Source organism: Pseudonaja textilis, chromosome 4 (assembly GCF_049901715.1).
Source record: "Pseudonaja textilis isolate UNSWEBS1 chromosome 4, rPseTex1.2, whole genome shotgun sequence".
NCBI classification, from domain to species: domain Eukaryota; kingdom Metazoa; phylum Chordata; class Lepidosauria; order Squamata; family Elapidae; genus Pseudonaja; species Pseudonaja textilis.
Genome location: NC_141993.1, coordinates 82,544,036 through 82,570,927, shown reverse-complemented (window position 1 = coordinate 82,570,927; position 26,892 = coordinate 82,544,036). Strand labels below are relative to the sequence as shown.

The following is a 26,892-nucleotide window of genomic DNA, read 5'->3' as shown; positions in this document are numbered from 1 at the left end:
GAATAGAAGGATTTATATTCTATGGCCATTAGCACTCTGACGGTTGGTTGTTAGCTTTCTGAGAATCATTGAGGCCAGTTGGGGATTTATCTATACTCTCAGAGTCACCTGAATCAGAGAGAAAATAGGTGTGGAACTTTCTTGGTCTGTGGAAGGACTGTCTTGTAGACAACAGATAGGTGGTGGCATATCTCTTCTCTACTGAGAGAGGGATGTTCAGTTTTAACATAGATGGCCCCTTTGAGCCCCTCTTTCAAACCAGGAGTCCTCTCTGTCTTCTGGACTTTGCTGCCTTCAAAAGAGTGACCTTTCTTTTTCCAAATATAGATGCTGAATCTTGTCCTGGTGGATTTGCTTCCAGGTGCAAATCAAGGGGCTGGTTGCCACCTTTAAAGCCCTTCATGGCTTGGGACCAGCTTATTATTATTTTTATTTATTTATTTTGTCAAGCGATTATAAGATAACAGGTATAAGTATAAACATAGTTATGAATACATGAAATGGATACATATAAGAAAATTGAAAAGGAACTATAGGGCAGGGACGGTCGGCACGTTGGTGCGCTTATGCACGCTCCCTACAGACCTCTTAGGAAAGGGGTGAGGTCAATAGTAGACAGTCTAAGGTTAAAGTTTTTGGAGTTTGGGGGAGAAACCACAGAGTCAAGTAGAGTATTCCAGACATCGACCACTCTGTTGATGAAGTTGTGTTTTCTACAATCAAGTTTGGTGCAGTATACCTTGAGTTTGTATCTATTGTTTGCTCTTGTGTTGTTATGGTTGAAGCTGAAGTATTCATTGACAGGTAGGACATTGCAATGTATGATTTTATATACTATACTTAGATCGGACCGAAGGCAGCGTAGTTCTAGGTTTTCTAGGTCTAGAACTTCGAGTCTGGCGGCATAAGGTATTCTGCAATGAGTAGAGGAGTGGATAACTCTTCTTGTGAAATATCTGAGGGACTGTCTCTTCCCAGTTACATCCCCTTGATCCACTTGAGTGGGGAGAAAAGGAATGTTGCAAGGCCCACCTCCTAAGGAGCTACATCTGGCAGGACCCAGAAGAAGGGCCTTGTCCGTGGTGGCTCCTTCCCTTTGGAAATATCATCTCTGCAGAGATTAGACTGGCCCCCAATTTTACACTCTTTTGCAAAGCCTTGAAGACTTGGTTTTGCCAACAGGACTGGGGAACCCAGAGTAGGATGGAACCCTTAATAACCAAGGTGACTCACTTTGTGCCATCATTAAAATGGTCGTAAAATCAAGTCAGGTCATGTGATAGGCTGCTTAACGACCATGTGACTTATAGTCCTTGATTTACAATCATTTGCTTAGGGACCATTTTTAGTTACAACAGCCCGGAAAAAAAGTGACTTGTGGGTATGAGAGGTGGTATTTAGCAGGTTCTGACCAGCTCTGGAGAACCGGTAGTGGAAATTTTGAGTAGTTCAGAGAACCAGCAAATACCACCTCTGACTGGAGATTTTACAGTATCCTTCCCCTGCCACGCCCACCAAACCATGCCCACCGAACCAGTAGTAAAAAAAAATTGAATCCCACCACTCGTTACGACAGGATGTCTCGTCTTCCTATCAAGACAAAATTCAGTAGTCCAACAACCATGACCTGGATGACTGAGAATCTCCATCATCTCTCCACCAAATAAGCTTTATTTCATATCCTATAAAGCAGGGGTCCCCAACTCCCCCGTCTGTGATCTGGTACCAGACCACCACCTGTTTGGAACTGAGCCATGCAAGAGGCAGGCAAGCATGTCCGCACACGAAGCTGCATTTGTGCAAGTGGCACATGCACACAAAAACATCCCCTCTTCCCCACCCACCCCCAGGCCACTGGTCCACAGAGTGAGAAAAGTTGGGTACCGCTGCTAAAAAGTAATCAGCCGCTTACATCTGAGTGTTGAAATCTTGTGTTGGGTCCAAAGAAGAGTAGTCAAATATCCTTGGAAGATTTCCCACATACCTAATGTATGGGGAAAAAGAGGAAATATTGAAAAATTACAAATATTAACAAGTTTCACTTGTGAAAAGCAGATGTTTTGGAATCCCATAATAACGCATAGAAGGTTGTCTTCTTTTGCAGATGGGCACAAACTTTGACACAGGACAATACAGACTTTAGGTTACATTTGCTGTCTTCAAAAGAGTGGCTTTTGTTTTTCAAATATGTGCATGATTCTTTATGTGCATGACTGCATTCCCACTCATTGCTAGTAATACTAATACTAAATTTGCAGATGATACAACAGTAGTGGGACTCATCTCAGGGGCAGGGAATGAGTCTGCCTACTGAGATGAGGTGGACCGGTTGCTTTCGTGGTGTGGAGACAATAACTTGGTCCTCAACACCAATAAGACCACGGAGCTTATAGTGGATTATAGAAGGAACAGATCAGACATCCAGCCCTTGCTTATCAATGGAGACCAGGTGGAACAAGTGGCCAGTTTTAAGTTTCTGGGTGTTACCATAAAAGAGGACCTGACCTGGGCTGCTCACATTGCAGCCCTGGCAAAAGGACCCAGCAGGGATTATACCACCTGAGACTTCTCAGAAAACAACAACTGAATGAAAAACTGCTGGTGACCTTCTACCGCTGCACCATAGAGAGTATCTTAACTTACTGCACTTCTGTATGGTTTGCCAATTGCACCGTGGCAGATAGAACAGCACTCCAGAGGGTTAACGCCATTGCCCAGAAGATCATTGGTTGCCCTCTCCCCTCTTTGGAAGAGCTTTATAGCTCCCGCTGCCTTAAGAAAGTTCAAAACATTCTCAAAGAACCATCTCATCCTGGGCATCCTTTGTTTGAACTATTACCATCTGAGAGTCTTTACAGGATAATAAAAACAAGGGCAAATAGGCTGAAAAACAGCTTCTATCCCAGGCCAGTAGCTCTGTTGAATTCTACTGTATAGTGCAGTGTTGGTACAGTGTCAGGGATTTTCAATTCAATGTGTGGAGTGTGAGGGATGTGTGTTTGTGTTTATTTTCATGGTCATGATGTGCACTGAAGATGGTGTTTGATTTCGTTGTTCAAGGTGCAATGACAATAAAGTAAATGAAACTAAATTAAGCCCTCCCTGCTCCCATTCATCACCCTTGTACTACAATAGCAGAAAGACTCTATTGCAGTCATTATTTTATACTTCTGTCTAAAGGAGAATTAATTTCACTGGCAAAATATTTGTGGCCCAATAATTTTTGAGACTCAGTGTTTTCATGGTTTGGTTTTATGATACGCAGAAGTACTATCAGATCAATACCAAACTATATGAAGTTCCGTATAATATTTCAGCTCTTTGTAAAATCCATGTCAAGCTGGTATTCTATTGATGTTTTGATAATCTTCAGCTAGCACAGGACTGAGCAGCTATGGCAACTTTATGACCTGTGGACTTCAACTCCCAGAATTCCTAAGGCAGTCGTGCTACTGTATATCTATAGAGTTGACAAGAAAAATCACAGATTTTGTCCATCTTGCCTCTAGGATTAGGTTAAATTGAGGGTGCTTTTACTCTTGTTGGAATAGATGCAATTGATCTTCACAAGAGACCACCCAAAATATGAAAATAACAAGGCAAATACAACTTTGTCCGGAGACAGCAATATTCATTCAACATTCCTAGTTGATGGCAACCTCCTGTTTCATGTATTCTGTTATGTGTAAATAGCAGAAATAGGATTTCTTAAAAAGATGCAGAATTAAAGGCCAATTGTCGCCAAAGAATTAGCCTCTCATATTGCCAAGTTTGCCCTCACATAGACAAGTAACGATGTTGAAAGGAAGAATGCCAACTATTGGTCTCCAAATCTTAAAAAGATTTAGAAAAAGCCTAACTTTTAACACAATTAAATACAACCATCCTCCACAGGCAAAGACATTGTCTACTTCCATCACATTATAGGTAGTCCTTGATTTACAACAGTTCATTTAGTGCAGGGGTGTCAAACTTGATTTCATTGAGAGCTACATTCAGGGTTATGTTTGACCTCGGGGGGGCATGGCCAGGGGGCATGGCCAGGTCAATGTCACTGACCGGGTCGGGGGCACCTGTGGTGGCCTGAGCACTGCCAGGGAAAACGGGCTTCCAAGCTCCGTTTTCGGCTATGATGGCCTCCTGCAACCTTCTGCCGTGGTCCTCCCAAGCTCCATTTTCGCTGGCAGAGGCGCCAAAGAGAGGTACTTCACTGTTTCCAGGGTGTCCCCATGGGCCAGATCTAAGCATCCCATGGGCCAGATCCGGCCCGTGGGTCTTGAGTTTGAGGTTTAGTGACTGTTCAAAGATACAACTGTTTTTCACACTTATGACTGTTGCAGCATCCCCACAGTCCTGTGATCAAAATTCAGACGCTTGGCAACTGACACATGTTCAGGGGTGGGATTCTACCCATTCGGACCAGTTCAGGAGAATCAGATGTTAAAAGTTACATCTGGTGTGCCAAACCGGTATTTCAACCAGCTGGCTGGCCCCTCCCCTCCCTCCCCTCCCAGGAATCTCCATGCGGCCCATTTTCGATTAACTGCAGGATGTGCGAGGAGGCTCTGGGAGGGGGAAAAACAGGCCTTCTGGAAGTCCAGAAACAGGATTGTTTCTGGCTTCCAGAGGGCCTCCAGACCCGGGGGAGGCTATTGTCGCCCTCCCAAAGGTCCAGGGGAGGCCTCCAGACCCTTGGGAGGGTGAAAGATGTCCCTCCCAGAAGTACCGGAAGTTCGGAAATGGGCCTGTTTCTGGCTTCTGGGCCTCCAGAACCTGGGGGAGGTTGTTTTTGCCCTCCCAGAGGCTGGGGGAAGCCTTCAGACCTTTGAGAGAGCAAAAATGGCCTCCCCCAGGCTCTGGAGGCCCACCGGAAGCCTGAAACCAGAAGTTCTGGTAGGCCACGCCCACCCTGGCCAATTGCTGGAATGTTTGAATCCCACCTCTGCTTGTATTTATGACGGCTGCAGTGTCCCAGGGACACGTGATCCTCTCTTGTGACCTTTGGACACACAAAGTCAATGGGGAAGCCAGGTACATTTAACCATCATTATTAACTTAGCACTGCCATGATTCACTAAAGAACTGTAGCAAAAAGGGTTGAAAAACAGGGCAAAACTCAACCGTCTTGCTTAGCAATGGAAAATCGGGACTCAAATATGATCGTAAGTCAAGGACTACCTGTATACACCATTCCACCATCTCTGCGATCTTTTCCCAAAAGTGCCATCATCAATCTGCTTGTTTCTGATCTGTTAAAACTTGACTTTTTATGAAACTCTTGGAAACGACTTACGCCCTCTGAAATTCAGGAATACTGAAAATGGCTTGCAATACGCTGCTGATGTAGGAGCTGTTCCCCATGTTTTTCATGCCGGTATACCCAGGTCCATACATTGGTTTCAGCTTTGTGCCTGATTCTTGGATGACTTCCCATTCAGAGACACGAGGTTTTATGTCATTATCTCTTAGGCCATTCTCTGTCTGAAAGCAATAACAATCATCATCATAACAGTTCCTAGGTCCTTGGTTAGGACTTGAGCTGTTGAGCTACCATCCAGCCCCAAAGGCTGTGAATATCACTAAAGATGATATAATAATAATAATAATAATAATAATAATAATAATAATAATAGGGAGGAGGAGGGGGAGGAGGAGGCGAGGAGGAGGAGGAGGAGGAGGAGGAGGAGGAGGAGGAGGAAGAAGAAGGAGAAGGAGAAGGAGAAGGAGAAGAAGAAGAAGAAGAAGAAGAAGAAGAAGAAGAAGAAGAAGAAGAAGAAGAAGAAGAAGAAGAAGAAGAAGAAGAAGAAGAAGAAGAAGCAGCAGCAGCAGCAGCTTTTTATCAACTTACAAAGCCTGGATATTTAACACCCATTCATCCCGAAACGAAACATCTCTCAGCATAAAAAGACCTTATTTTAAAATTGCTAGGACATACTTTATATGTGACTATGTCTCCACCTGCTGAATTATCCAAGTAATTGTAATCAATACATGGATCCCACAGTTAAGTACCATTTTCAGTCAATCTTACAGCATTTTATTTATGTTTTTTAAGGCTTTGTATAGTTTTTATCTTTTTAAGATGGCAAGCGGCCCAGAGCTACCCTGTGGTGAGATGGGCAGCTAATAAATGTTATAAATAAATAAATTTTATAGCTTTGTACATAAAAATTTTCCTTACATCCTTACATTACAAAAATGTACAAGTACTGCGGCAAACATTCATCTACCACAGCCTTTCTCAACTTTGCCACCTTTAAGGCATTTGGACTTCAACTCCCAGAATTCCTGAGCTAACCATGCCGGCTGGGGGAATTTGGGAATTGAAGTCCACATGTGTTAAAGTTGCCGTGGTTGAGAAATACTGATCTACAACATAAAGTAAAACTCTGTGAATATAACTACTTCCAATGTCACTGTAATGGTGAATCAGTGTAGATGCTAAGTCAAGATTCAGAAATTTGAGTTTCAAATTTCCTTCGGATTTGGATTCTTGATTTTAGATTTGTCTTGAAAATAAAATCTCTTTCAAGGACAAATGGTTTTGAAATTCAGAGCCATACCTCATAAAGCTATTAAAGAAAATACAGTCTTGTAAGTTTCTACTGTACAGTTTACTTTAGCTGGTTGTTTTAAAGAAAGATAAAGTATGTTCTGAATTCTAGATTAGAAACATTCTTTGGAACACAGGGGATCTCCAACCGTGGCAACTTTATGATCTGTGGACTTCAATTCCCAGAATTCCTCAGCTGGCATGGAAGGAATTCTGGGAGTTGGACTCCATAAGTCATAAAGTTGCCAAGATTGGAGGCTTCTGCTTTAGATTAGAACAGAGGTTCCCAAACTTGGCAACTTTATGATTTGTGGACTTCAGTTCCCAGAATTCCTCAGCCAGCATGGAAGGAATTGTGGGAGTTGAAGTCCACAAGTCTTAAAGTTGCCAAGTTTGGGGACCTTTGGATTAGAACATAGAATAATAGGGTTGAGACCTTTTTGGACCCCATCATTCTATTAACTCCTGAGTGTGAATGAGATCAACTAATTTAGCTGTTACAGGAGTGATTTTGTCACTACTTATCTTCATATATATTAAGTAAGTTCAAGCAAGGATCTTACTATAAAAATCAATTTAAGTTTAGTAGACAGATCACTCCCCATGTCTTTTTCTTAGACACATAACATTTCTTTTTCTTTTTAAAATTTTATCGGATATATTTCAATAGAAGAGTCTAAACTGAAAAAAAATGTAGAAAAAGGAAGAGAAACAAAAGACGTCATGTTGGTGCAGTGGTTAGAATGCAGGTTAACTCTGCCCAGTGCCAGGAGTTCGATCCTGACCATCTCAAGGTTGATTCAGCCTTCTATCCTTCTGAGATTGGCAAAATGAAGACTCAGATTGTTGGGGACAATATGCTGACTCTGTAAACCACTTAGAGAGTGCTGTAAAGCACTGTGAAGCGATATAACCTAAGTACTGTTGTTATTTATCATTGACATTTTGTTTTCCTGAGGTATTTATCACATTTGTGTGTTATGATAACCGAGTGCTTAGGACAGCATCTTCATAAAAAGCGAGTCACTTACCACGTGCATTTGGAGCATGTCAATTCCAAAATGAGCTAAGTGTTTGGCAATATGAGGATCCAAAACAGCTTCTTCTTCCTCAAAGGAATAGACATCTGCAAAAATAAGAACAAAGCGATAATTCACCAAATGTAACTTATCAATAGCATTTGACATTCCATGCTCTACATATCAAGGAGACAGAATATACAGATTAAAAAAAATGTTCTAACAGAAATTCTCCACTTACTATGGAAGGAGAAGCAACAAGGTTCTAAGCCAAGTTTCAACAAATCATAATGAGCCGAGGTGGCGCAGTGGTTAGAGTGCTGAACTGCAGGCTACTTCTGCTGACTGCCGGCTACCTGCAATTTGGCAATTCGAATCTCACCAGGCTCAGGGTTGACTCAGCCTTCCATCCTTCAGAGGTAGGTAAAATGAGAACAACCCAGATTGCTGGGGGCAATGTGCTGACTCTGTAAACCACTTAGAGAGGGCTGTAAAGTATTGTGAAGCGGTATATAAGTCTAAATGCTATTGCTATTGCTATTGCTATAAACAGTGTGCAACAGTGGTTAAGCTACAGGATAAGGACCTGGCCAATTCAGGATCAAGCACACATTTCTTCATCCAAGCTCATGAGGTAACTTTGGACGAGTGGTTATACCAGTTCAACTCATCCAAAGAGACTTAACATTAGGGAAGAATTCGGGGGAAATGTATACAGGTAGTCCTCGACTTAGAACCACAATGGAGCCCAAAATTTCCATTGCTAAGCAAGACAGTTGTTAAGTGAATCACAACCGCAGCAGTTAAATTAGTAAAACAGTTGTTAAGTGAATCTGGCTTCCCCATTGACTTTGCTTGTCAGAAGGTCACAAAAGGGGATCATGTGACCCTGAGAGACACTACAACCGTCATAAATATGAATCAATTGCCAAGCATCTGAGTTTTGATCATGTGACCATGGGGATGCTGCAACAATTGTAAGTGTGCAAACAGTCATAAGTCACTTTTTGTTACTTGAAAGAGTTACTAAATGACTGGTTGTAAGTCCATGACTATCTGTATGCTATATTGAGTTCCAAGAGAAAAGTGGGGAGGTGGGATATACTGTAGATCTAATTGTCGCCTTCAAGACTCCTTTCTTTCGCTATCTTTTTGGCTGCCATAGTAACAGGGGGAGGGTGAATCAATTGGGCTTTGTGAGGTGGGAAGTGTGCTGGAGGCTTTAGAGAATTAACTATATAACTTGGGGAAAACTTTATTGTTTATGCTTACTTGCTTGCTTACTATGCAACTGCAGCTCTTTATCAAACTAGGCCAAGGTCAACAGCCAGATGTCTGCATCACCACCTGAAGAAGCCTCACATGACATTATACACATCTTCGATTGGATGGACCTTTTGAACTATAGGGGTGGGAACGTTGCCATCACTTTGTATATGTGATTTGTGCGTGTAAATTCTCAGATCTAGAATTCCTTTGATGCTACCACTTGATTTCCAGTAAAAGTCCTTTTCTCTATAACAATGGAGTCTAAGGGTATCTTTCTTGGATTTTGAATGGAGCACCATCTGACACTAATTATATAAATAGTCATGCATTTCATTTGTTTTGTTCATTCATTCAGGCCAGAGACAATGAGTTAATTGTAATTGAACCCATCTGGAAATACAAGACTGGCAAAGAATGATTCTAGCCACTGGGTCTAACTTCAGTCAAGCTAACTAAAGAGCAGAGGTCTTAATGTCCCTTCTTTACATTTGTTTAATCTTTTTATGTTGCAAATCACCTTAAATTAAACTGGCACCTGTTGGCTTTACGTCAGCGGTGGGATTAAAAATTTTTTACTTCCGGTTCTGTGGGTGTTGCTTGGTGGGTGTGGTTTGGTGGGAGTGGCAGGGGAAGGTTATTGCAAAATTCTATTCCCTCCCCACCCCACTAACCTGCTTTCCAGCTCCATTCTCCTGTGCAAGGCAACAAAAGAAGACCCAGCCAATCAGCTGGGACTCGGGAGGCGGAGAATAGATGGGGGTAAGACCAGTCAGAGATGGTATTTGCCAGTTCTCCTCAAAACTACTCAAAATTTCCACTACCAGTTCTCCAGAACTGTTCAGAACCTGTTGAATACCATCTCTGCTTTACATCCACATCTGTTTTTCTCTCAGAACAAGTGATAGAATCTGGCTGGCGTGGATTTTTTTTCTCTCTTGGGCTCTTAATACTTGTAAATGATCAAACAGAAAATGTTCCTGCTGTAGGGATAAAGACTAAACTACAACTTACAATATTGACAGGAAGACCAAATACAGCAATAACAAATATGTCCTCATCTGCTCATCATGAAGATACACTCGATGACAAATAGTTCATGATTCTCATTAGGGTATTTTTCCGGCAACAACCATAATGTTGCAAACAGCAGATCTCAGCAGATCAATCAAAGGAAGAACAGAATAGATTTTTTTTTTAGATCTCCTGTGACTTTTTAAACGCTTTTGCTTCATTGCTAAATTCCCTTTAAGCTAAATAGCAGAACATAAAACATCTGATCAGCGATAGCATTTAGAATTTGAACCCTTTTATGTATTTGAATCCTTCTATGTCTATATTTACTTGTTTGAGCTGTTGTGCTGGAGGAAAAGTCTCCTGCATATTTCTTGGACAGCAAAGGTGAGTAAGAAGCAAGTACTCCATGGAGCACATAACACCAAACAGGTCACTAGAAGCTAAAATCACGAAATTGCATCTCACTTATTTTGGCCACATCATGCGGGAGGAATTCACTGGAGAAAGCAATTATGTTTGGAAGAGTCATTGGTAGAAGGAAAACCAAAACCAGGCTGTCAAAAATATGATGACTGGACACCATCAAAACTGATACCACGCAGAGCATAGAATAACCTCATAAAAATAGTGCAAGATCAGAAGCTGTGGAGATGTGGCCCATAGAATCACCAAAAGTCAGACATGACTGAATGGATAACATCATTGTCATCATGTATTGTGAAAGAGGGCTGTGAAACTATCTACAGACCCCTCCCATCCTGGACATAAGCTGTTTCAACTTCTTCCCTCAAAATGATGCCATAGAGCACTGCATGCTAAAACAACTAGACCAAGGACAGTTTTCCACCCATGCCATCACTCTGCTAAACAACTAATTCCCATAACACTGTCAAACTCCCTAGTAGGGCTGTATTACTATTATCCTTCTCATTTTCCCTATTACCTACTTCCTTGTCCTCTTAGGACTACAGTATAACTTTGTTGCTTATATCTTACAAATTTATATTGTTTTATTTAGTTTCCTAGCATGATTTATGATGATTGCTTATTTTGTATTGTACGACCATCAGTAAGTGTTTCTGAAGAATGTATCTTATGACGATAACTATGTCTCTTATGATGATAATGTAATGTTATGATGATAATGACTTGTTGCTTGTACCAGTATGTACATTGAGAGCTTATGCACTGGAGACAAATTCCTTGTGTGTCAAATCACACTTAGCCAATAAAGAATTCTATTCTATTCTGTTCTGTTCTGTTCTGTTCTGTTCCTATTCCTATTCTATTCCTATTCCTATTCTATTCCTATTCCTATTCTATTCCTATTCCTATTCTATTCCTACATTCCTATTCCTATTCTGTTCCTATTCCTATTCCTATTCCTATTCTATTCCTATTCCTATTCTATTCCTATTCCTATTCTATTCCTATTCTGTTCCTATTCCTATTCTGTTCCTATTCTATTCCTATTCCTATTCCTATTCTATTCCTATTCTGTTCCTATTCCTATTCTATTCCTATTCCTATTCTACATTTCAGAAAATACATTACTTGGCATTGGGGGGAGGGGGGGGGCTCTACTTATTCTTCGGCCAAGCATTTATCAAGCCCAGCATTCTCCCTCCCTATGTCCACCTAAAATGATGCCGTTGGCATTTATAGATACACCACATGGCCTTTTGCTGGCATTCCAATTTAAGAAGGCCTCTGTTTCGCACTGCAAGTTATTGTTCCCTTCTATAAACATAAGTTCAGAGAGGCCTCATGCTTTTTCAGTGAAGTCACGATGTAGCATGACACCCAGTCAACTTTTCTGCCTTAGTGTGGCTCCAAATGGACCATGTGCGGCTATTTTTAAGAGTGACCGGTGGCTGGCTAGAGAGAAGCGGCAAAGAATTACCCCCAGCAGAACACCATCATAGAACCAAAAACCCTAACATAGCAACACTGCAAAAAAAATTGTCTCTATTGAAGTGCCACTGAGGTCAGATTGTTGTCTTGGACTTCATCTAAGCCAACGTTTCTCAACCTTGACAAATTTAAATGTCTGAATTTCAATGGTTAGAATTCCCCAGGCAGCAAGCTGGCTGGAGAATTCTGGGATTTGAAGTCCACACATCTTAAAAGTTGCTAAGGTTGAGAGAGACCAGTTTGAACACAAGCCTTCAATCAGCTACAAAGCTTTACTGGAAGACCTTGGATTTGGTGCTGTCTGGGCTTAACCTGGGGGACGTGATGGCTTATATTAGGCACCCATGTAAACAGGGCTTATATTAGGCACCCATGTAAAAATCTAGCTTGGGCTTAATTTCAGGATAGGTCTTGTTTGATGTGCTGTTTTCAAACACTGCGCATGCTCACCGAACCGGTTATTATACCGGTTGAATCCCACCTCTGACTTTGTGTAATTTAATTTTTCAATTAATTTAATTTAATTTTTAAAATTCTAATCTGGGATTTCCTGCTTTTTCCAGGTAAGTCCAGATCTAGCAAATCCACTAGTAACTACGTGTCCATGGAAGTTCTCAGTCATCCAGGTCATGGTTGTCCCAAAGGTGCTTTTTCAAAAGGCAACTGGAGTTGCTTTGTTTTTCTCGGAAGACGTTTCGCTTCTCATCCAAGAAGCTTCCACAGTACTGAAGAAGCTTCTTGGATGAGAAGCAAAACATCTTCAAGGGAAAACAAAGTCCAGTTGCCTTTTGAAAAAAGCACTTTTGGGACACTTCTATGGTACTAGTGAAAAACAAAATACAGAGATCGAAAGGTTTGCTGATGGTCATCCACACAAGCTTTCACTCACCTGCACCATCGGGTGTAATCGTTCCAAGCTTCACTGCTAAGGGATAACCCATCTCCTTGAAATGTTCGAGGGCATGTCCGTTTCCCCCGCTGCCATCAAAGAACCATTTGCCACAAAGTATGGATCCGTCAGTGAGGTTTAGCCAAAGGTTCTCCCGTAAGTCACACTTGGAGCACTTCCAGCCACTGAAAAACAAACTGCCAGAGTCAAGCAACCACCATGAGGCTGCCTCTGGCGCTAGAGCAGGGGTCCTCAAACTTGGCATCTTTAAGACCTGTGGACTTTAACTCCCAGAATTCCTCAGCCAGCTATGCTGACTGAAGAATTCTGGGAGTTGAAGTCCACAAGGTCTTAAAGTTGCCACGTTTGGAGGCCTCTGCTTTAGGGCTACCAGGGATTGGATTAGCAAAAGATCGCCTCGTTTTTCTATGATTTTAAGGAATCCATCCCACCAATCTTTCAAAACTGTAGTTCTCCAACATAAGTTACTTATATATGTTACAAGATATGAATTGAGGACTACCTGTAATGAATTTATTTAGGATTACTCCTTTTTATACTAAACACAATTTGTCTACTTAAGGAAAGAGAAATATATTTTGCACCTCAGCCATCATGGATCAGAGTCCCAAAGTATAGAAACTAAATCAGAATCAGAGTTATCACCCAGTGGTGAGGTTCAAAAAGTTTACTACTGGTTTTGTGGGCATGGCTTGGTGGGTGTGGCTTGGTGAGCATGGCTTAGTGGGTGTGGCAGAGGAAGGATACTGTAAAATCCCCATTTCCTCCTCACCCCAGTAACCTGCTTTCCAGCTCCGTTCTTTTGTGCAGGGCAACAAAAGAAGACCCAGTTGATCAGCTGGGACTCGGGAGGCAGAGAATAGATGGGGGCCAGTTAGAGGTGGTATTTACCAGCTCTCCAAACTACTCAAAATTTCCGCTATCGGCTCTCCAGAACTGGTCAGAACCTGCTAAATACCACCTCTGTTATCACCCCTCTCCCAATCCCACCATCAATTCAAAAAGTTCTGAACTGACAGCCGTCCATTCTCTATCTATGCCAGGAACCCCTTAGAATATCACCAGAACAGCTTCCTTTTCATTACTGCTAGACTATCCGTGTCCCGCTGGGTCGTTTCAGAGATATTTCTTTACTTGAAACATAAACATCTCTCCCTTTCCTTCCTTCCTTCCTTCCTTCCTTCCTTCCTTCCTTCCTTCCTTCCTTCCTTCCTTCCTTCCTTCCTTCCTTCCTTCAATAATCACCTTGGTGGAATCCTGACTCCATTGTCCATTTGCACCAGAGTGTTGGCATGTTTGGAAATTTGCAGCTCTTCTTCCCACGAGTCTGGGTCCTGCTTTCTGTAGGGAGATTTCGAGCTCAGGACTGCATCACAAGCTATTGTCACCTGGAGTGGAGGGAAGATTCAGCTGAACATCAAAGGAAGCAGAACGATCAATTGGTTTGTCCTGTCGTGACCTTTTTTTTTTTTGGCTGGATTGTAACCAAGAACACTAACAATAATAAAAAATTTCAGGTAGTCCTCTAGAGCAAGGGTCTCCAACTTTGCCAACTTTAAGACTGATGGATTTCAATTCCCAGAATTCTAGAAGTTGAAGTCCACCAGTCTTAAAGTTGCCACGGTTGGAGACCCTTGCTCTGGAGCACTCATTGTTATCTTCACATAATCCCAGTAATCCTTTCAATTGTTGTACAGTATAAATTACTCTAACTGCATTCAGAAACTGCAAATTAATAGTGGAATTGTGGTTGAGAAACATTGATTTGCTTAAAGTTAACTAGTGAATTCAAAAGAGAGGTATGAATTGACATCAGTGAGTCTGTCATTCACAATACACACAGTTAGCCAGTTAATTTAGAGCAGTGTTTCTCAACCCTTGGCAACTCGAAGATGTATGGACTTCAACTCCCAGAATTCCCCAGCCAGTGTGTTGGCTGAAGAATTCTGGGAGTTGAAGTCCATGCATCTTTGAGTTGCCAAGGGGTTGAGAAACACTCCTTTAAAGGGTGGAAAAGATGAAACACAATTTGCAAGGATTTCTGAACATCTGCCTAAATATGAGGACCAATGAAACGTCGCTACCTTTCTCTTTCTCTTTGAAATGACAGAAACCTGAGATGCGACAGAACAGAAACTATGGGTGGTTTCATACAAAATTTGGTTGAGTTCATGAAAATAAATCCTTGCGCTCTCAAGTATACTCTCTAGACATCTTAAACTGTAAGCATTTGCACAGAGTGTCTTGTTTACCTTTGAGGCTAACTAGGACATCTTAGAGCTAGCAACATAAACACATACAGGACTTGGTACCCAAGTTTCTGTAGAAGCACCTTCTTTTGTGCAGATTAGACCATCCATCCAGTATGTCTTTCCCAGAAGAATCTTGCGTGAAGTAACAGAAATGGAGGCCAGGAGGTGCTATTTCTCAGTTTCTGCTCTATCATTGTACTCCTCGACTTATGACCACAATTGAGCCCATAATTTCGGTTGCTAAGCAAGACCATTGTTAAGTGAGTTTTGCCCCATTTTACGACCTTTCAGGCCACAGTTGTTAAGTGAATCAATTCAGTTGTTAAGTTAGTAACAACTGTCATAAATATGAATTTTGGTCACGTGAACATGAGGATGCTGCAACAGTCATAAGTATGTGGGGAGAAGTCATAAGTCATTTTTTTCAGTGCCATTGTAACTTTGAATGGTCACTAAACAAATTGTTCTAAGTTGAAGACTACCTGCACTTTCCAGGAAGTCCAATTAAGACTTGCTCCATCCTTTCTGATCTTCTGGAAACTACTAGAGAAAACTTTCCACAGAGCATTTGGTGGAATATATTGTCCTCCCCATCTTTAATTTATTTTGCTTTAAACTACTTTGATTGATTCATTTGTCTTTTATCTATTTCTCATCATTGTTATTTATATGATTTATCCTGGTATTGTTGCCACTCTGATTAGTTATTGTTTTAATTGTAATTATATTCATTATGGACATTGCTGATAATCAGTTTTTCATCCATTCTGGTTTGTATTAATAAAATGGTATGCAGATAGAATAAATAGATGTAATTTAAAAAAAAGAAAGATTCCAGTATCTTGAAGTTGGCCATCTTTGCATGACATTATGCACCTTTGGCAAGTGTAATAATTTGTGTTGGCAGTATCAAGTCTATACAAGTTTTCTTGTATGTGAATGAGGCAATTGACTTCCTTAAATTCACAAAACCAATGTCAATCCTTCCACCCCCCACTTTTTTTTGGCTATCTCATTCTTTCATTCACTCACCAGTGCTGGCAGTTCTTCTATATTGGGTAAAGGAATTTCGTAGTGGTCTGGAAATATGACAAGTTTAGCTTCATCCTCATATTCATAATCATCATTATTTAAATCAAGATTAGATTCGAGATCTGTCAACAGAGAGAAAAAGACAGAACATTATTGGAAAGAGAGAAAAAATACATTAACTAGATTAAGGCTGCTCAAGGAGATACGTATTTCGTCCTGTAAAGAATTGCTAATGACATGTGCTTACAGCTGAAATACTCATTTATGGGCACGGAGGTTAAGTCAGGAAACACACACCCGAAGACATCTGCAGCAAATATCACATGCCCGGATCCTTCTAAAACCATCTCATCCTAGCCTTACCTGTGTTTAGCTCTGGCCTAACAACATCCTGCTCAGAGATGGGATTCAAAAATTTTAACAACTGGTTCTGTGGGTGTGGCTAGTTGGGCATAGCTAGTTGGGCATGGCTAAGTGACCAGGTGGGCATGGCTTCTTTTTTTGCAGCCCCTCCATTTTTTTGCATCCTCGGCCTCAGGGAAGCTTCTTGGGGGTCATTTTTGCTCCCAGAAGGCTTCCCTGGGGCCCAGGAAGGCAAAAAATGGAGCGCGTGGGGCATGTAGCACCCATACCCCTTTTTGCTCCTGGGCCTCAGGGAAGCCTCCTGGGTGAAGCAATAAGATAGCGAGGGGTAGTTGATCATCAGAACAGCTGATCGGCATAGTTGATCATCAGAACAGCTGATCATTGGGAGCGGGGGAAAAAGAAATACCTTAAAGAGTGACTGGGCAGGGGAGAATGCAGTTACCGATGTCAGGCATGTACACGATGTCACACATGCGCGATAAGGACTGAATGAGCGGGGAAGGGAAGGGAGGAGCGGGCGGAGAGAAGCGGGGCCAGCTAGGGACACGATTTGCCGATTCTCCGAACTGCGCAGAATCATAACAACCGGTTCTATAGAACCAGTCCGAACCGGTAGAATCCCACCCCTGATCCTGTTGCTCCTCATTGTTCCTCAACAACAATAAGGCCCATTTCACATGCAAGGCATATATCTATCTGAGATTATTGTCGTTGCCTGTTAATTTAGCTCTTTTTCTAGAAAAAAAAGAAAGTTCCACAGTAGTTTTTTGAGAACAGCTTCCTATTAGCAGAGACTGCTACTTCCAGTGTCTGTGGAGATTCTCAATCATCCACAGCCATGGTTGATCCAAAAATGCTTTTTCCAAGCAACTGCACTGTTGGGTATATGGATACACCAACTGGTTTGGGTGAATGAATATATAAAACCTTGGTTTAAGTGTTTGCAACTTTAAGCTCCAAACTGCAATGTCATCGCATAATTATGGGTGCGGCTGCAGGCTGCAATAAGAGGCAGTGAGAGAGACGTAACACTTCCTGGTTTCTGATCCTGGTCTCGAGTTCCTGGTGTTACTGGTCTCTGGTCTATCTGCTGTCTGTCTGCCTACTGTTTACTCCTGTATGAGATGTCTACTGTGCAAGATACTTCTCTCTACTGAACACAAGGACTGTTTGCTTGGTGAGCTGTGGATTCATCATTGTCTTTGAGAGAAAGGTATCAGAAGAAGAATATTTACAAGCAGATAGATATACTGGATACTGACATATGGACTGAATGACTCTTCTTAATCTCTGTATGAATTAAATACCTATTTAAAACCATAAACAGTGTTTTTGTCTCAAGTGTGTGTATACTCTTGGGCCCAGCCTCTCTCTCATTTGGCTGCCTGGCTTGACTGCTGCTGTGCACTCAGCTCGGGGGTTTATCCCCAAACACTAACATGCACTTTCTTGTTTTGTTTTGTTTTTTAAATGTTTCGCTTCTCATCCAAGAAGCTTCTTGGATGAGAAGCGAAATGTTTTCAAAGGAAAAAAAAAAAGCCAAGGAAGTCCAGTTGCTGTTCGGAAAAATCACCTTTGCGTTCTCTCTGTAGTCTGAGGAAATCTTATCTCTATCCAGAAGATGAGGATATTTATTTATTTTTATTTTTTATTTATTTTATTTTTTTGTCAAACATGTACAGCAGATATAATGTTAGGAGTTATAATGCCTAGGCTTCTTTTCCTGTGGGACAGAGGATCAGTTCTGCTGTTCAGCCTGCACAAAAAAGCTAATACGGTGGAAAAGGAAGGACAAGGATGGGCGAATGTTTTGATGTCCACTATCATTCGGTAGCTAAAAGAAATACTGGCCAGGGAAGGAAGGGAAAGTGAGGTCAGCTGCTGGATATTTAAAAGCAGCGTGAAAATAATCATCATGGCAAGTGGAGGGGTGAGTATCTAAAATGACATTTATGTTGAAGAGAGCTCTCAGAGGTGCATGTACATTTTGTCCCATCTAGACCTCTGAAACCTGAAAGTCCTGCCTAGTCTGTTGAGTGATGGGAAAATGTGAGATAAAAGTCACCCATTAAAGCCATTCACCCATTAAAACAACAATTCCTTTCTTATTATTGGTTTCTATATATCAATACAATATTTTTGTTTATTTATCTGTTACCCATCTCATGATTCAGGCAACTTTGAGCAGCTTACATCATGGCAAAACAACAGTGAGCAATGGTAGAGATAGATAGATAGATAGATAGATAGATAGATAGATAGATAGATAGATAGATAGATAGATAGACAGGAAGGCAGGAAGGTAGGCAGGCAGGAAGGCAGGCAGGAAGGAAGGAAGGAAGAAAGAAAGAAAGAAAGAAAGAAAGAAAGAAAGAAAGAAAGAAAGAAAGAAAGAAAGAAAGAAAGAAAGAAAGAAAGAAAGAAAGAAAGAAAGAATTAATTCTTTATTGGCCAAGTGTGATTGGACATACAAGGAATTTGTCTTGGTGCAAATGCTCTGATAGATAGATAGATAGATAGATAGATAGATAGATAGATAGATAGATAGATAGATAGATAGACCCATAGACAGACAGACAGACAGTTAGATAGATAGATAGATAGAGATAAACAAATTAAAATTACAATAATTAAAAAACAAGTGTTTGGAAGGGAGCGATGGGGTGCTTCTGTGTTAGTGTACCAAACATATCCAGCTAACAGATCCTCCTTATTAAAGCTTCAAATCAATATTGTGCTCTATAATTTTTTTCACACAAATGATGAAATTCCAACAAAGATGATCACCAGCAAGTTGGAAAAATGCCAGGCAAATTATCATGGTCTTCAACCATTGAGGAAAAAATAATTCAGCGAGGGGTTGGGGAAGAGTCCTCTCAGAAAATATCAGCTTACTACATAGAGTGGACTAGTTATTACAGACATATATTTGATTTATCTCCAAGAATGTCCCGATAATGAACATGTCGCTCTTCATTTTATCAGTATTACAGCCTTGTATGTTAGGTGAGACTGGGAAAAGCCAGTGATTCAAGGTAACCCCAAAACTCATGGTAGGAAACTTTCAATTCAGTTGAGGCCTCCACTTTTTGCTTTCCCTAATCCAGAGACGGGGAACTACATTCCCCTTATGACCTGTGGATTTCAACTCCCAGAATTCCTGAGCCAGCCATGATGGCTCAGGAATTCTGGGAGCTGGAGTCCACAGACCATAAAAGGGCCATAGTTCTCCACCCCTGTCCTAATTTATGAAACTTTTGGCTCTCAAGACCAGATCACAATGAGAATTAGTGAAGGGTGATGGTTATAATATTGGACTATAGGTAGACCTCCAGTTATGACCATAATCGAGCCTCCCATCAAGATCATAACTTGGGACAGTCATGTTGACAATCTGATTTAACTACTTTTTATTTATTTATTTATTTAATTTATATTGCCGCCTATTCACCCATGACGACTCAAGGAGGCTTAAACAATGTAAAACCATATTTAAAACAAAAAATAAAAATAAAAACAATAAAAAACTAACAAAAAGTATCAAATAAATTAGTAAGTACAATAGAACAAAGTTTGGGAAAACAGAAAACAAAACAAAACAAAAACCAACTCACACCCCACGCCCCAACGACAGCAGATCACACTAGCCATTTGATGGGCTCCATCCCTCTCTGGATTCCCCAGGCCCACTGACAAAACCAGGCGTTTCGGAAGAATATTAGTGAGGAGGCCATTCTAATCTCTGGGGGAATGATGTCCCAGAGAGACGGAGCCACCAGGTGTATCTCCCTCAGGGGTGGGACCCGCAACATTCCCTGCCTCCTCGCTCTAATGGGTCGGGTAGATGTCACTGGCAAGAGATGTTTCCTCGGGTAACCTGGACCCAAGCCATGAAGGGCTTTAAAGGTGACAAACAGCACCTTGAATTGCACCTGGAAGCAAATCAGCAACCAATGCAGATCCTGCAGGAGAGGTAACACATGTGCACACCGGGGTCTGCATAAAACCATGCAGGCCGCTGCATTTTGCAGCGTTTTGCATTTTGCTTCCGGATGCTCTTCAAGGGCAGCCCCATGTAGAGCACGTTGCAATAAGTTTGCCCAAAACAGAAGTAAATGCTGGTTTTCTGCATAAAAATGCAGAAAAAAAATTGCATGGGACTGCAGGATGCTGCAAAAGGCCAAAAATGCAGCCCGGTTGCCAAGTGGCCAATGTACAGTCATGTGACTGAGGGTGGTGGGACCATCGGAATTTCAAATTCAGTTGAACTTTGAATGGCTGCTAAGCAACTGGTCGTAGGTTGAGGACTACCTATACACTAAGAATGGGAAGATGCAGGTCCAAGTCGACCAGTACAGGTAGTCCTCAGCTTAAAGCAGTTCATTTAGTGACTGTTCAAAATTACAACGGCACTGAAAACACCGCTATTGAGGAATCCTCATAGTCATGTGATCAAAATTCAGACACTTGGCCATTGGCTCATTTTTATGACAGTAATTATGAGGTGATCCCTTTTGCGACCTTCTGACAAGCAATGGGGAAGCCATGTTACTAACCTAACTGCTGGAATTCACATCCAAAATGGGATTTTGTCTCATTTTAAGACGTTGCTGCGACAAGGTCTTAAAAATGGGACAAAATTCACCTAGCAACTGTCTCGCTAGCAACAGATATTGCTGATCCTGTTTTAAAATGAGGACTCCCTGTAGTAATAGAAGCTGACTAAGTGACTTTGGGCCATTCATTTTCTCCTAATCCAATCTATCTCATGAATTTGATGCTGCATGGAAAAACTGAAACAGGCAGTGCTCCAAATGCTGCTTTGACCTCGTGAAGGAAATGTGATAATAAAAGAAAATCAAAATAGCTATTTCAGTCATTTTGCTCTGCCACCCATTGATCCTTATACATGCACCCTCCTGCTTGCATTATGCAGAAACATGAAGACAAAGTTTATAAAAATTAGATTGCAGCAGAAACCACCCTGCAGCTGTGTGTGTGTACCCACACACACACACAAACACACACACACACAAAGAAGCCTGCAATTATACGGCGGTATCCCTTAGCCTATGTTCTCCAATGATACAGAGGTATCCCTAAACCAATATAAGATCCTTTAGTTTTCTAAAGACCACAAACCCCATAATCCCTAGCCAGGCAATAGCTATATGGGCAGGGAATATGGAATTGTGGTTACAACACATCTTGAAGTTTGTGAAGGCTGCTCTATATAATCCCTGTCCATAGGAAGAATTTCACAGAGAATAGAATATATGCATATAAGTTTTCTTTAAAATGATACTTATGAATTCTCTAGGTATATGTCACTGCCATCACGTTTTGAGAACCCAAAACAAAATATAGTTGGTCCTTACTTAACAACCACTCATTCAACAATGGCATTAAATGAGCGATAGTTACAACTGGTCCTCAGAGTTCACATTACAATGTCAATTATAATGTTGCAACTTTCCATAGTCATGTTGTCACCATTTGCAATTTTCTTTGCTGGCTCAAGTCAATGGCCAACCGAATATTATTTAACTCTCTGATTCTATGGTATTGAACACTGTGATAGGTAATCCTTTGTTAGCGACAATGAGGACTAGAATTGCTGACAGTAAGCAACATGGTCACATGAATTCGCTTGGTGACAGCAACTCTGGTCGTAATTGCCATCACTAATCAAAGATTATCTGTATTACAATGTACTAGATGTTGAATGAGAGAGCTCAATATTGTTTGGATGGCCATTCCAAAGGATATCTAGCAACATCTGATGAGTCATTCATTATCCAATTAGAAAGGGCTCATTATTTAATCTAATAACATTGGGTTCTCTTGACTAGAAACTGGTCCTTGGAAGTCTTCTAGTCCAAACTTCTGTTCAAGGAGGAGACAAATGGTTGTCCAACCCCTTCTTAAAAACCTTCAGTGTTGGAGCACCCACGACGAAGCAAGTCATTCTACTAATTGTTCTGCCAGGAAACGTCTCCTTGGTTCTACGTTGGTTCCGTCCTTGATTAGTTTCCCTCCATTGCTTCTTGTTCTGCCTTTAGGTACTTTGGACAATAGGTTGGCCTCCTCTTCTTTGTGGCAGCCCCTCAAGCATTGCTATCATGTCACCCCATGTCCTTCTTTACATTAAACCAGACATACCCAAATCCTATAACTGTTCTTCATATGTTTTAGTCTTCTCTCCATTTGTGATGAAACAGTAGAAGTAGCCCCATGTGTGTATGTGTATTTCCATGTTATATATAGAAATAACTAGATAGTTCTCTAGAAGGCTTTACACTTGTATGACCCAGAAGTTATTTTGAATAAAGGCTTCTTTTCCAAAATTGGCAAGCTCCTCAAAATGCCTACAGATCATCATCACAGCCCTATTCCATTTCTCCTTTCGTAGATGTTCCACTGCCATCAGCTAATTCCATTAAAAGGAATTTAGAAATGCCAAAAAGAAGAGAATATTTGTAGCTCGGGATTGAACTGTCAAGTCTGGCATTCTCTGAGCTTGGCTGTTGGCCTGCAAATGTTTCATTACCCAACTAAGTACCATCATTTAGTTTAGCCTAGTTTATTGTCATTGCACCTCGTACGATGAAATAAAATGCCATCTTCAGTGTACATTATAACTATAAAATAAGACCCAAACACACATCCTTCTCATTCTATACAGCTGAATTGAAAACCCAATATTGCATTAATATTGCTCTATACAGTAGAATTCAACATAGTTACTGCCCTGGGATAGAAGCTGTTTTTCAGCTTATTTATCCTTGTTTTTCTTGGTACAATTACTTCACTTGAGGACCTGTATACTGCACAAGTCAAAAAGAGGGCTGTGAAAATATTTACAGCCCCCTCACATCCTGGACATAAACTGTTTCAACTCCTTCCCTCAAAACGACGCTATAGAGCACTGCACACCTAGACATAAGGACAGTTTTTCCCCGAGTGCCATCACTCTGCTAAACAAGTAATTCCCTCAACACTGTCCAACTATTAACAAAGTCTGCATTACTATTACTATTAATCTTCTCATCACTCCTTCTCACCCATCCCCTCCCACTTGTGACTGTATGACTGTAACTTTGTCGTTTATATCTTTACAATTTATATTGACTGTTTCCTAGTTTGATTTGATTGCTTATTGTACCCTATGACTAGTATTAAGTGTTGTATCTTATGATTCTTGACAAATGTATCTTTTCTTTTATGTACAATGAGAGCACTTGCAACAATACAAATTCTTTGTGTGTCCAATCACACTTGGCCAATAAAGAATTCTGTTCTGTTCCGTTCCATTCCATTCCATTCTCTTCCATTCCATTCCATTTCATTATTATCCTGTACCATCTGCCAGATGGTAATAGTTCAAAAAAAGTCTGCATCATCAGACACAGATTAGGTTATGAAACATCCATAAGTCAATGTCGATGGAGATTGTCAATCATCCTGGATATAGTTTTCCCAAAGTTAATTTTCTAAAAGGCAACTGAACTTTCTCGTTTTTTTTTTCCTTGAAAACATTTCGTTTCTCATCTAAGAAGCTTTTTCAGTTCTGAATTGAAGAAGCTTCTTGGATGAGAAGCAAAACCTTTTTAAGGGGGAAAAAAAACCCAAGAAAGTCCAGTTGCCTTTTGGAAAAGCAGTTTTGGGACATCTGTAAGCAGAGGTTGGATTCAAATTTCTTAACAACCAGTTTTATGGGCATGGCCTAATTTGTGGGTGTGGCTTAGTGGTCATGTGATTGGGTGGGTGTGGCCTGTACGTAAATATTGTATGTGTGTGTGTGTGTGTGAATATTAGAAATATTATAAATAATATTTGTAAATATTATAAATATATGTATATATATATATATATATATATATATATATATATATGTGTGTGTGTGTGTGTGTGTGTGTGTGTGTGTGTATGTGTGTGTGTATGTGTATATGTATATGTATATGTATATGTGTAGATATATATGTTTTCTTAAGTTTTCGCGGGTACTTACATGTATGGTATTCAGCCCTGCTCGGGTATTTTAGCAACAAAATGTTGCTACAACTTTAAAAGCACAACTACAATGACGTGGGAAAATACCCGAGCAAAGCTGAATATATACATATATATATATATATATATATATATATATACACACATACATACATACATACATACATACATACATACATACACACACACACACACACACACACACACACATATACACAGAGAGTGGGGGGGAGCAACTTTTACCCAAAATCAGGCAAAGCAGATTGAGTTGCTTGAGAATCACAGATTCACTCACAAATCTATCTTTCTGCAATCTGCTGCCTGAGTCTGCACTGAAAAAGTAGAAGCTTCAGTCCTAAGGAGGGTTCAGCTCTGCTCTCAGGCCACTTCTCCCCCACCCCCCAACTCCCTGAATACCACCCCTGACTGGGCCTCAGGGAAGCCTCCTGGGTGAAGGCAAAGCAGTACAACAGTGATTTAGATTAGCTAGAAAGCAGAAATCCAACAGGAGGGGAGGGGCCAGCCAGTGGTGCGATTTGCCGGTTCTCCAAACTGCACAGAATCGTAACAACCGGTTCTATAGAACTGGTCCGAACTGGTAGACTCCCACCGCTGTCTGTAAGCCAAGCTCAGAGAGCATCACAGACTCCACGGATTTAGAAATGCTAATGTCAAGAGCGGAGCCTATTTCCCTTCTAAGGGGCTGGAAGCTCTCCGAAGCTGAATCAGAATTCGCAATTAAAACGGACGGCGTCATCAAGAAAGGTGCCACCAAACGGCACAAGAAAGGAGAAGAGGCCACAGCAGGCAAAGCAAAATAAGGCATGCTGTCAGCCCACAAAGAGTGAGGTGACGCAGGGGCCAGGCACAGGAGAGGGGATGGAGAAGCTGTTATTTTGGGGAGATTTCCTTCGTCTGCCATCTGGCTAAGTTGAAACAAGCATCACTCCCGTCACTCCCGTTGGTGTTGGGACGATGACAAACATTCGTCGCCAGCTGACTGAAAACAGCAGCTGCAACTTTGGCTTCAGGCAGACGGCCGAAACCGTGGAGTTAACAAGCCGGAGGGGAAAGGAAAAGAAAGACTGTGCCAACAGGCATCTCCAGATCAGGTTTAAATGTTGCTTACTGAATGTGCTAATTATAGCAGGATTATTAGATCCCAAATTGGGCTGCCAAACAAGAGGACTGTTGCATTCAAGGAAGGGGAGAGAAAGGAAGGTACACTCTTATACCGAAAAACACAAGCACAAAATGGCCCCTGCCCCTGGGTTCCAAATCCTTCCATTTTCACCAGTTCCATCCTATTTACAGGCGGTCCTTGACTTAAAACCATTCATTTAGTGACTGTTTGTGATGTTACAAAAGCACTGGGTGGGGGGGGTGACTTAGGACTGTTTTTCACACTTACGACTGTTGCAGCATCCCAGGGGAAATTCGGCCCTTAGGCAACTAGCATCTATTTATGACGGTTGCAGCGTCTCGGGGATCATATGATCCCTTTTTGTGACCTTCTGACAAACAAAATGAAAGGGAAAGCCAGATTCATTTAACAACTGTGTTACTCACTTAATGACTGCAGTGACTCACTTAACATTTGTGACAAGAAAGGTCGTAAAAGGGGGAAAACTCAATGAACTGTCTTGCTTAGCAGTGGAAATTTGAAGCTCAATTAAGGTCATAAGTCGAGAAAAAATAGTTAAGTATGTAAGTAAGTATGCAAGAAAAAATAGCCAGGGACTGTGAACCAGTACCACATGGAAACTGAGTAAAACGCCTGACAACCAACAATCTCCCAGGTTTAAATTTGTTTTATTAATTCATAAACAGCCTGCCATTCTTTCCTTCAAGATTTCGTACTTGATTCACTTCTATTTTTGTTCTCTTAATAAACCCATGAGAGGGTTAAAGAGAAGTGGTGTATCAAAAGATCATTTCATGAACTGAGTAGGAATTAGAATCTGGGTCTTTCTAAATTTCAGATTCTAAATTTCAGTCTAATACTTTAATCCAGGTTTTCCTTAATCTGTCATATTGAAATAGAACTGCAATGAGTTTAATGCTGTTGAAGCACAGCTCTAATCGCTTTACTACAGTAGCTCTTAAAATTAATCACAGCTAAAACTCATAAACCAACATTGTTCTGTTCTAAAAAAAAATACTAACAAAATTAATCCAAAATTCATATTAACCAATAATTTTACTGGGACCAATGAAAATTCCACAAAAGATTCCTAAATTCTTCTGTAAAAGTAAGGAAACCCTTATGGTGATTATTTCCAGCTAAGTAGCCATGTCCAACACAGGAAAATAAAACAATTGCGGTACCTTAAAGCCTTGTTCAAACTTGGCAATGTTGAAATTTGTATATTTCAGTTCCCAGTTTGCCAAAAAATATATTAAAACAGATCTAAGTCAAGCTCCACCAAAAAAATAAAAATAATAATAATCAGAAACCAGGTTGTTAATGGTACCAAAACACCCTATGTTCAGAAAGGACTTTTTCAAAAAATTACATTCTCTGCTTGTTTATGCATTTCCATATTTTCT

The 26,892-nt window shown here is 40.9% G+C and overlaps 1 protein-coding gene across 2 annotated transcripts in view; it reads right to left on the bottom strand.

Moving 5' to 3' along the window:
- USP13 (ubiquitin specific peptidase 13) overlaps positions 1-26,892 on the bottom strand; it is a 94,459-nt gene that overhangs the window by 33,719 nt on the left and 33,848 nt on the right. For both annotated transcript variants that reach the window (XM_087933509.1, XM_087933510.1), the window contains exons 4-9: positions 15,964-16,085; positions 13,925-14,067; positions 12,659-12,843; positions 7,585-7,679; positions 5,294-5,481; positions 1,913-1,984 (exon numbers count right to left, since the gene is read on the bottom strand). In XM_087933509.1, the coding sequence (XP_087789635.1) occupies positions 1,913-1,984; positions 5,294-5,481; positions 7,585-7,679; positions 12,659-12,843; positions 13,925-14,067; positions 15,964-16,085 (805 nt within the window). The remainder of the gene's footprint in view (positions 1-1,912; positions 1,985-5,293; positions 5,482-7,584; positions 7,680-12,658; positions 12,844-13,924; positions 14,068-15,963; positions 16,086-26,892) is intronic.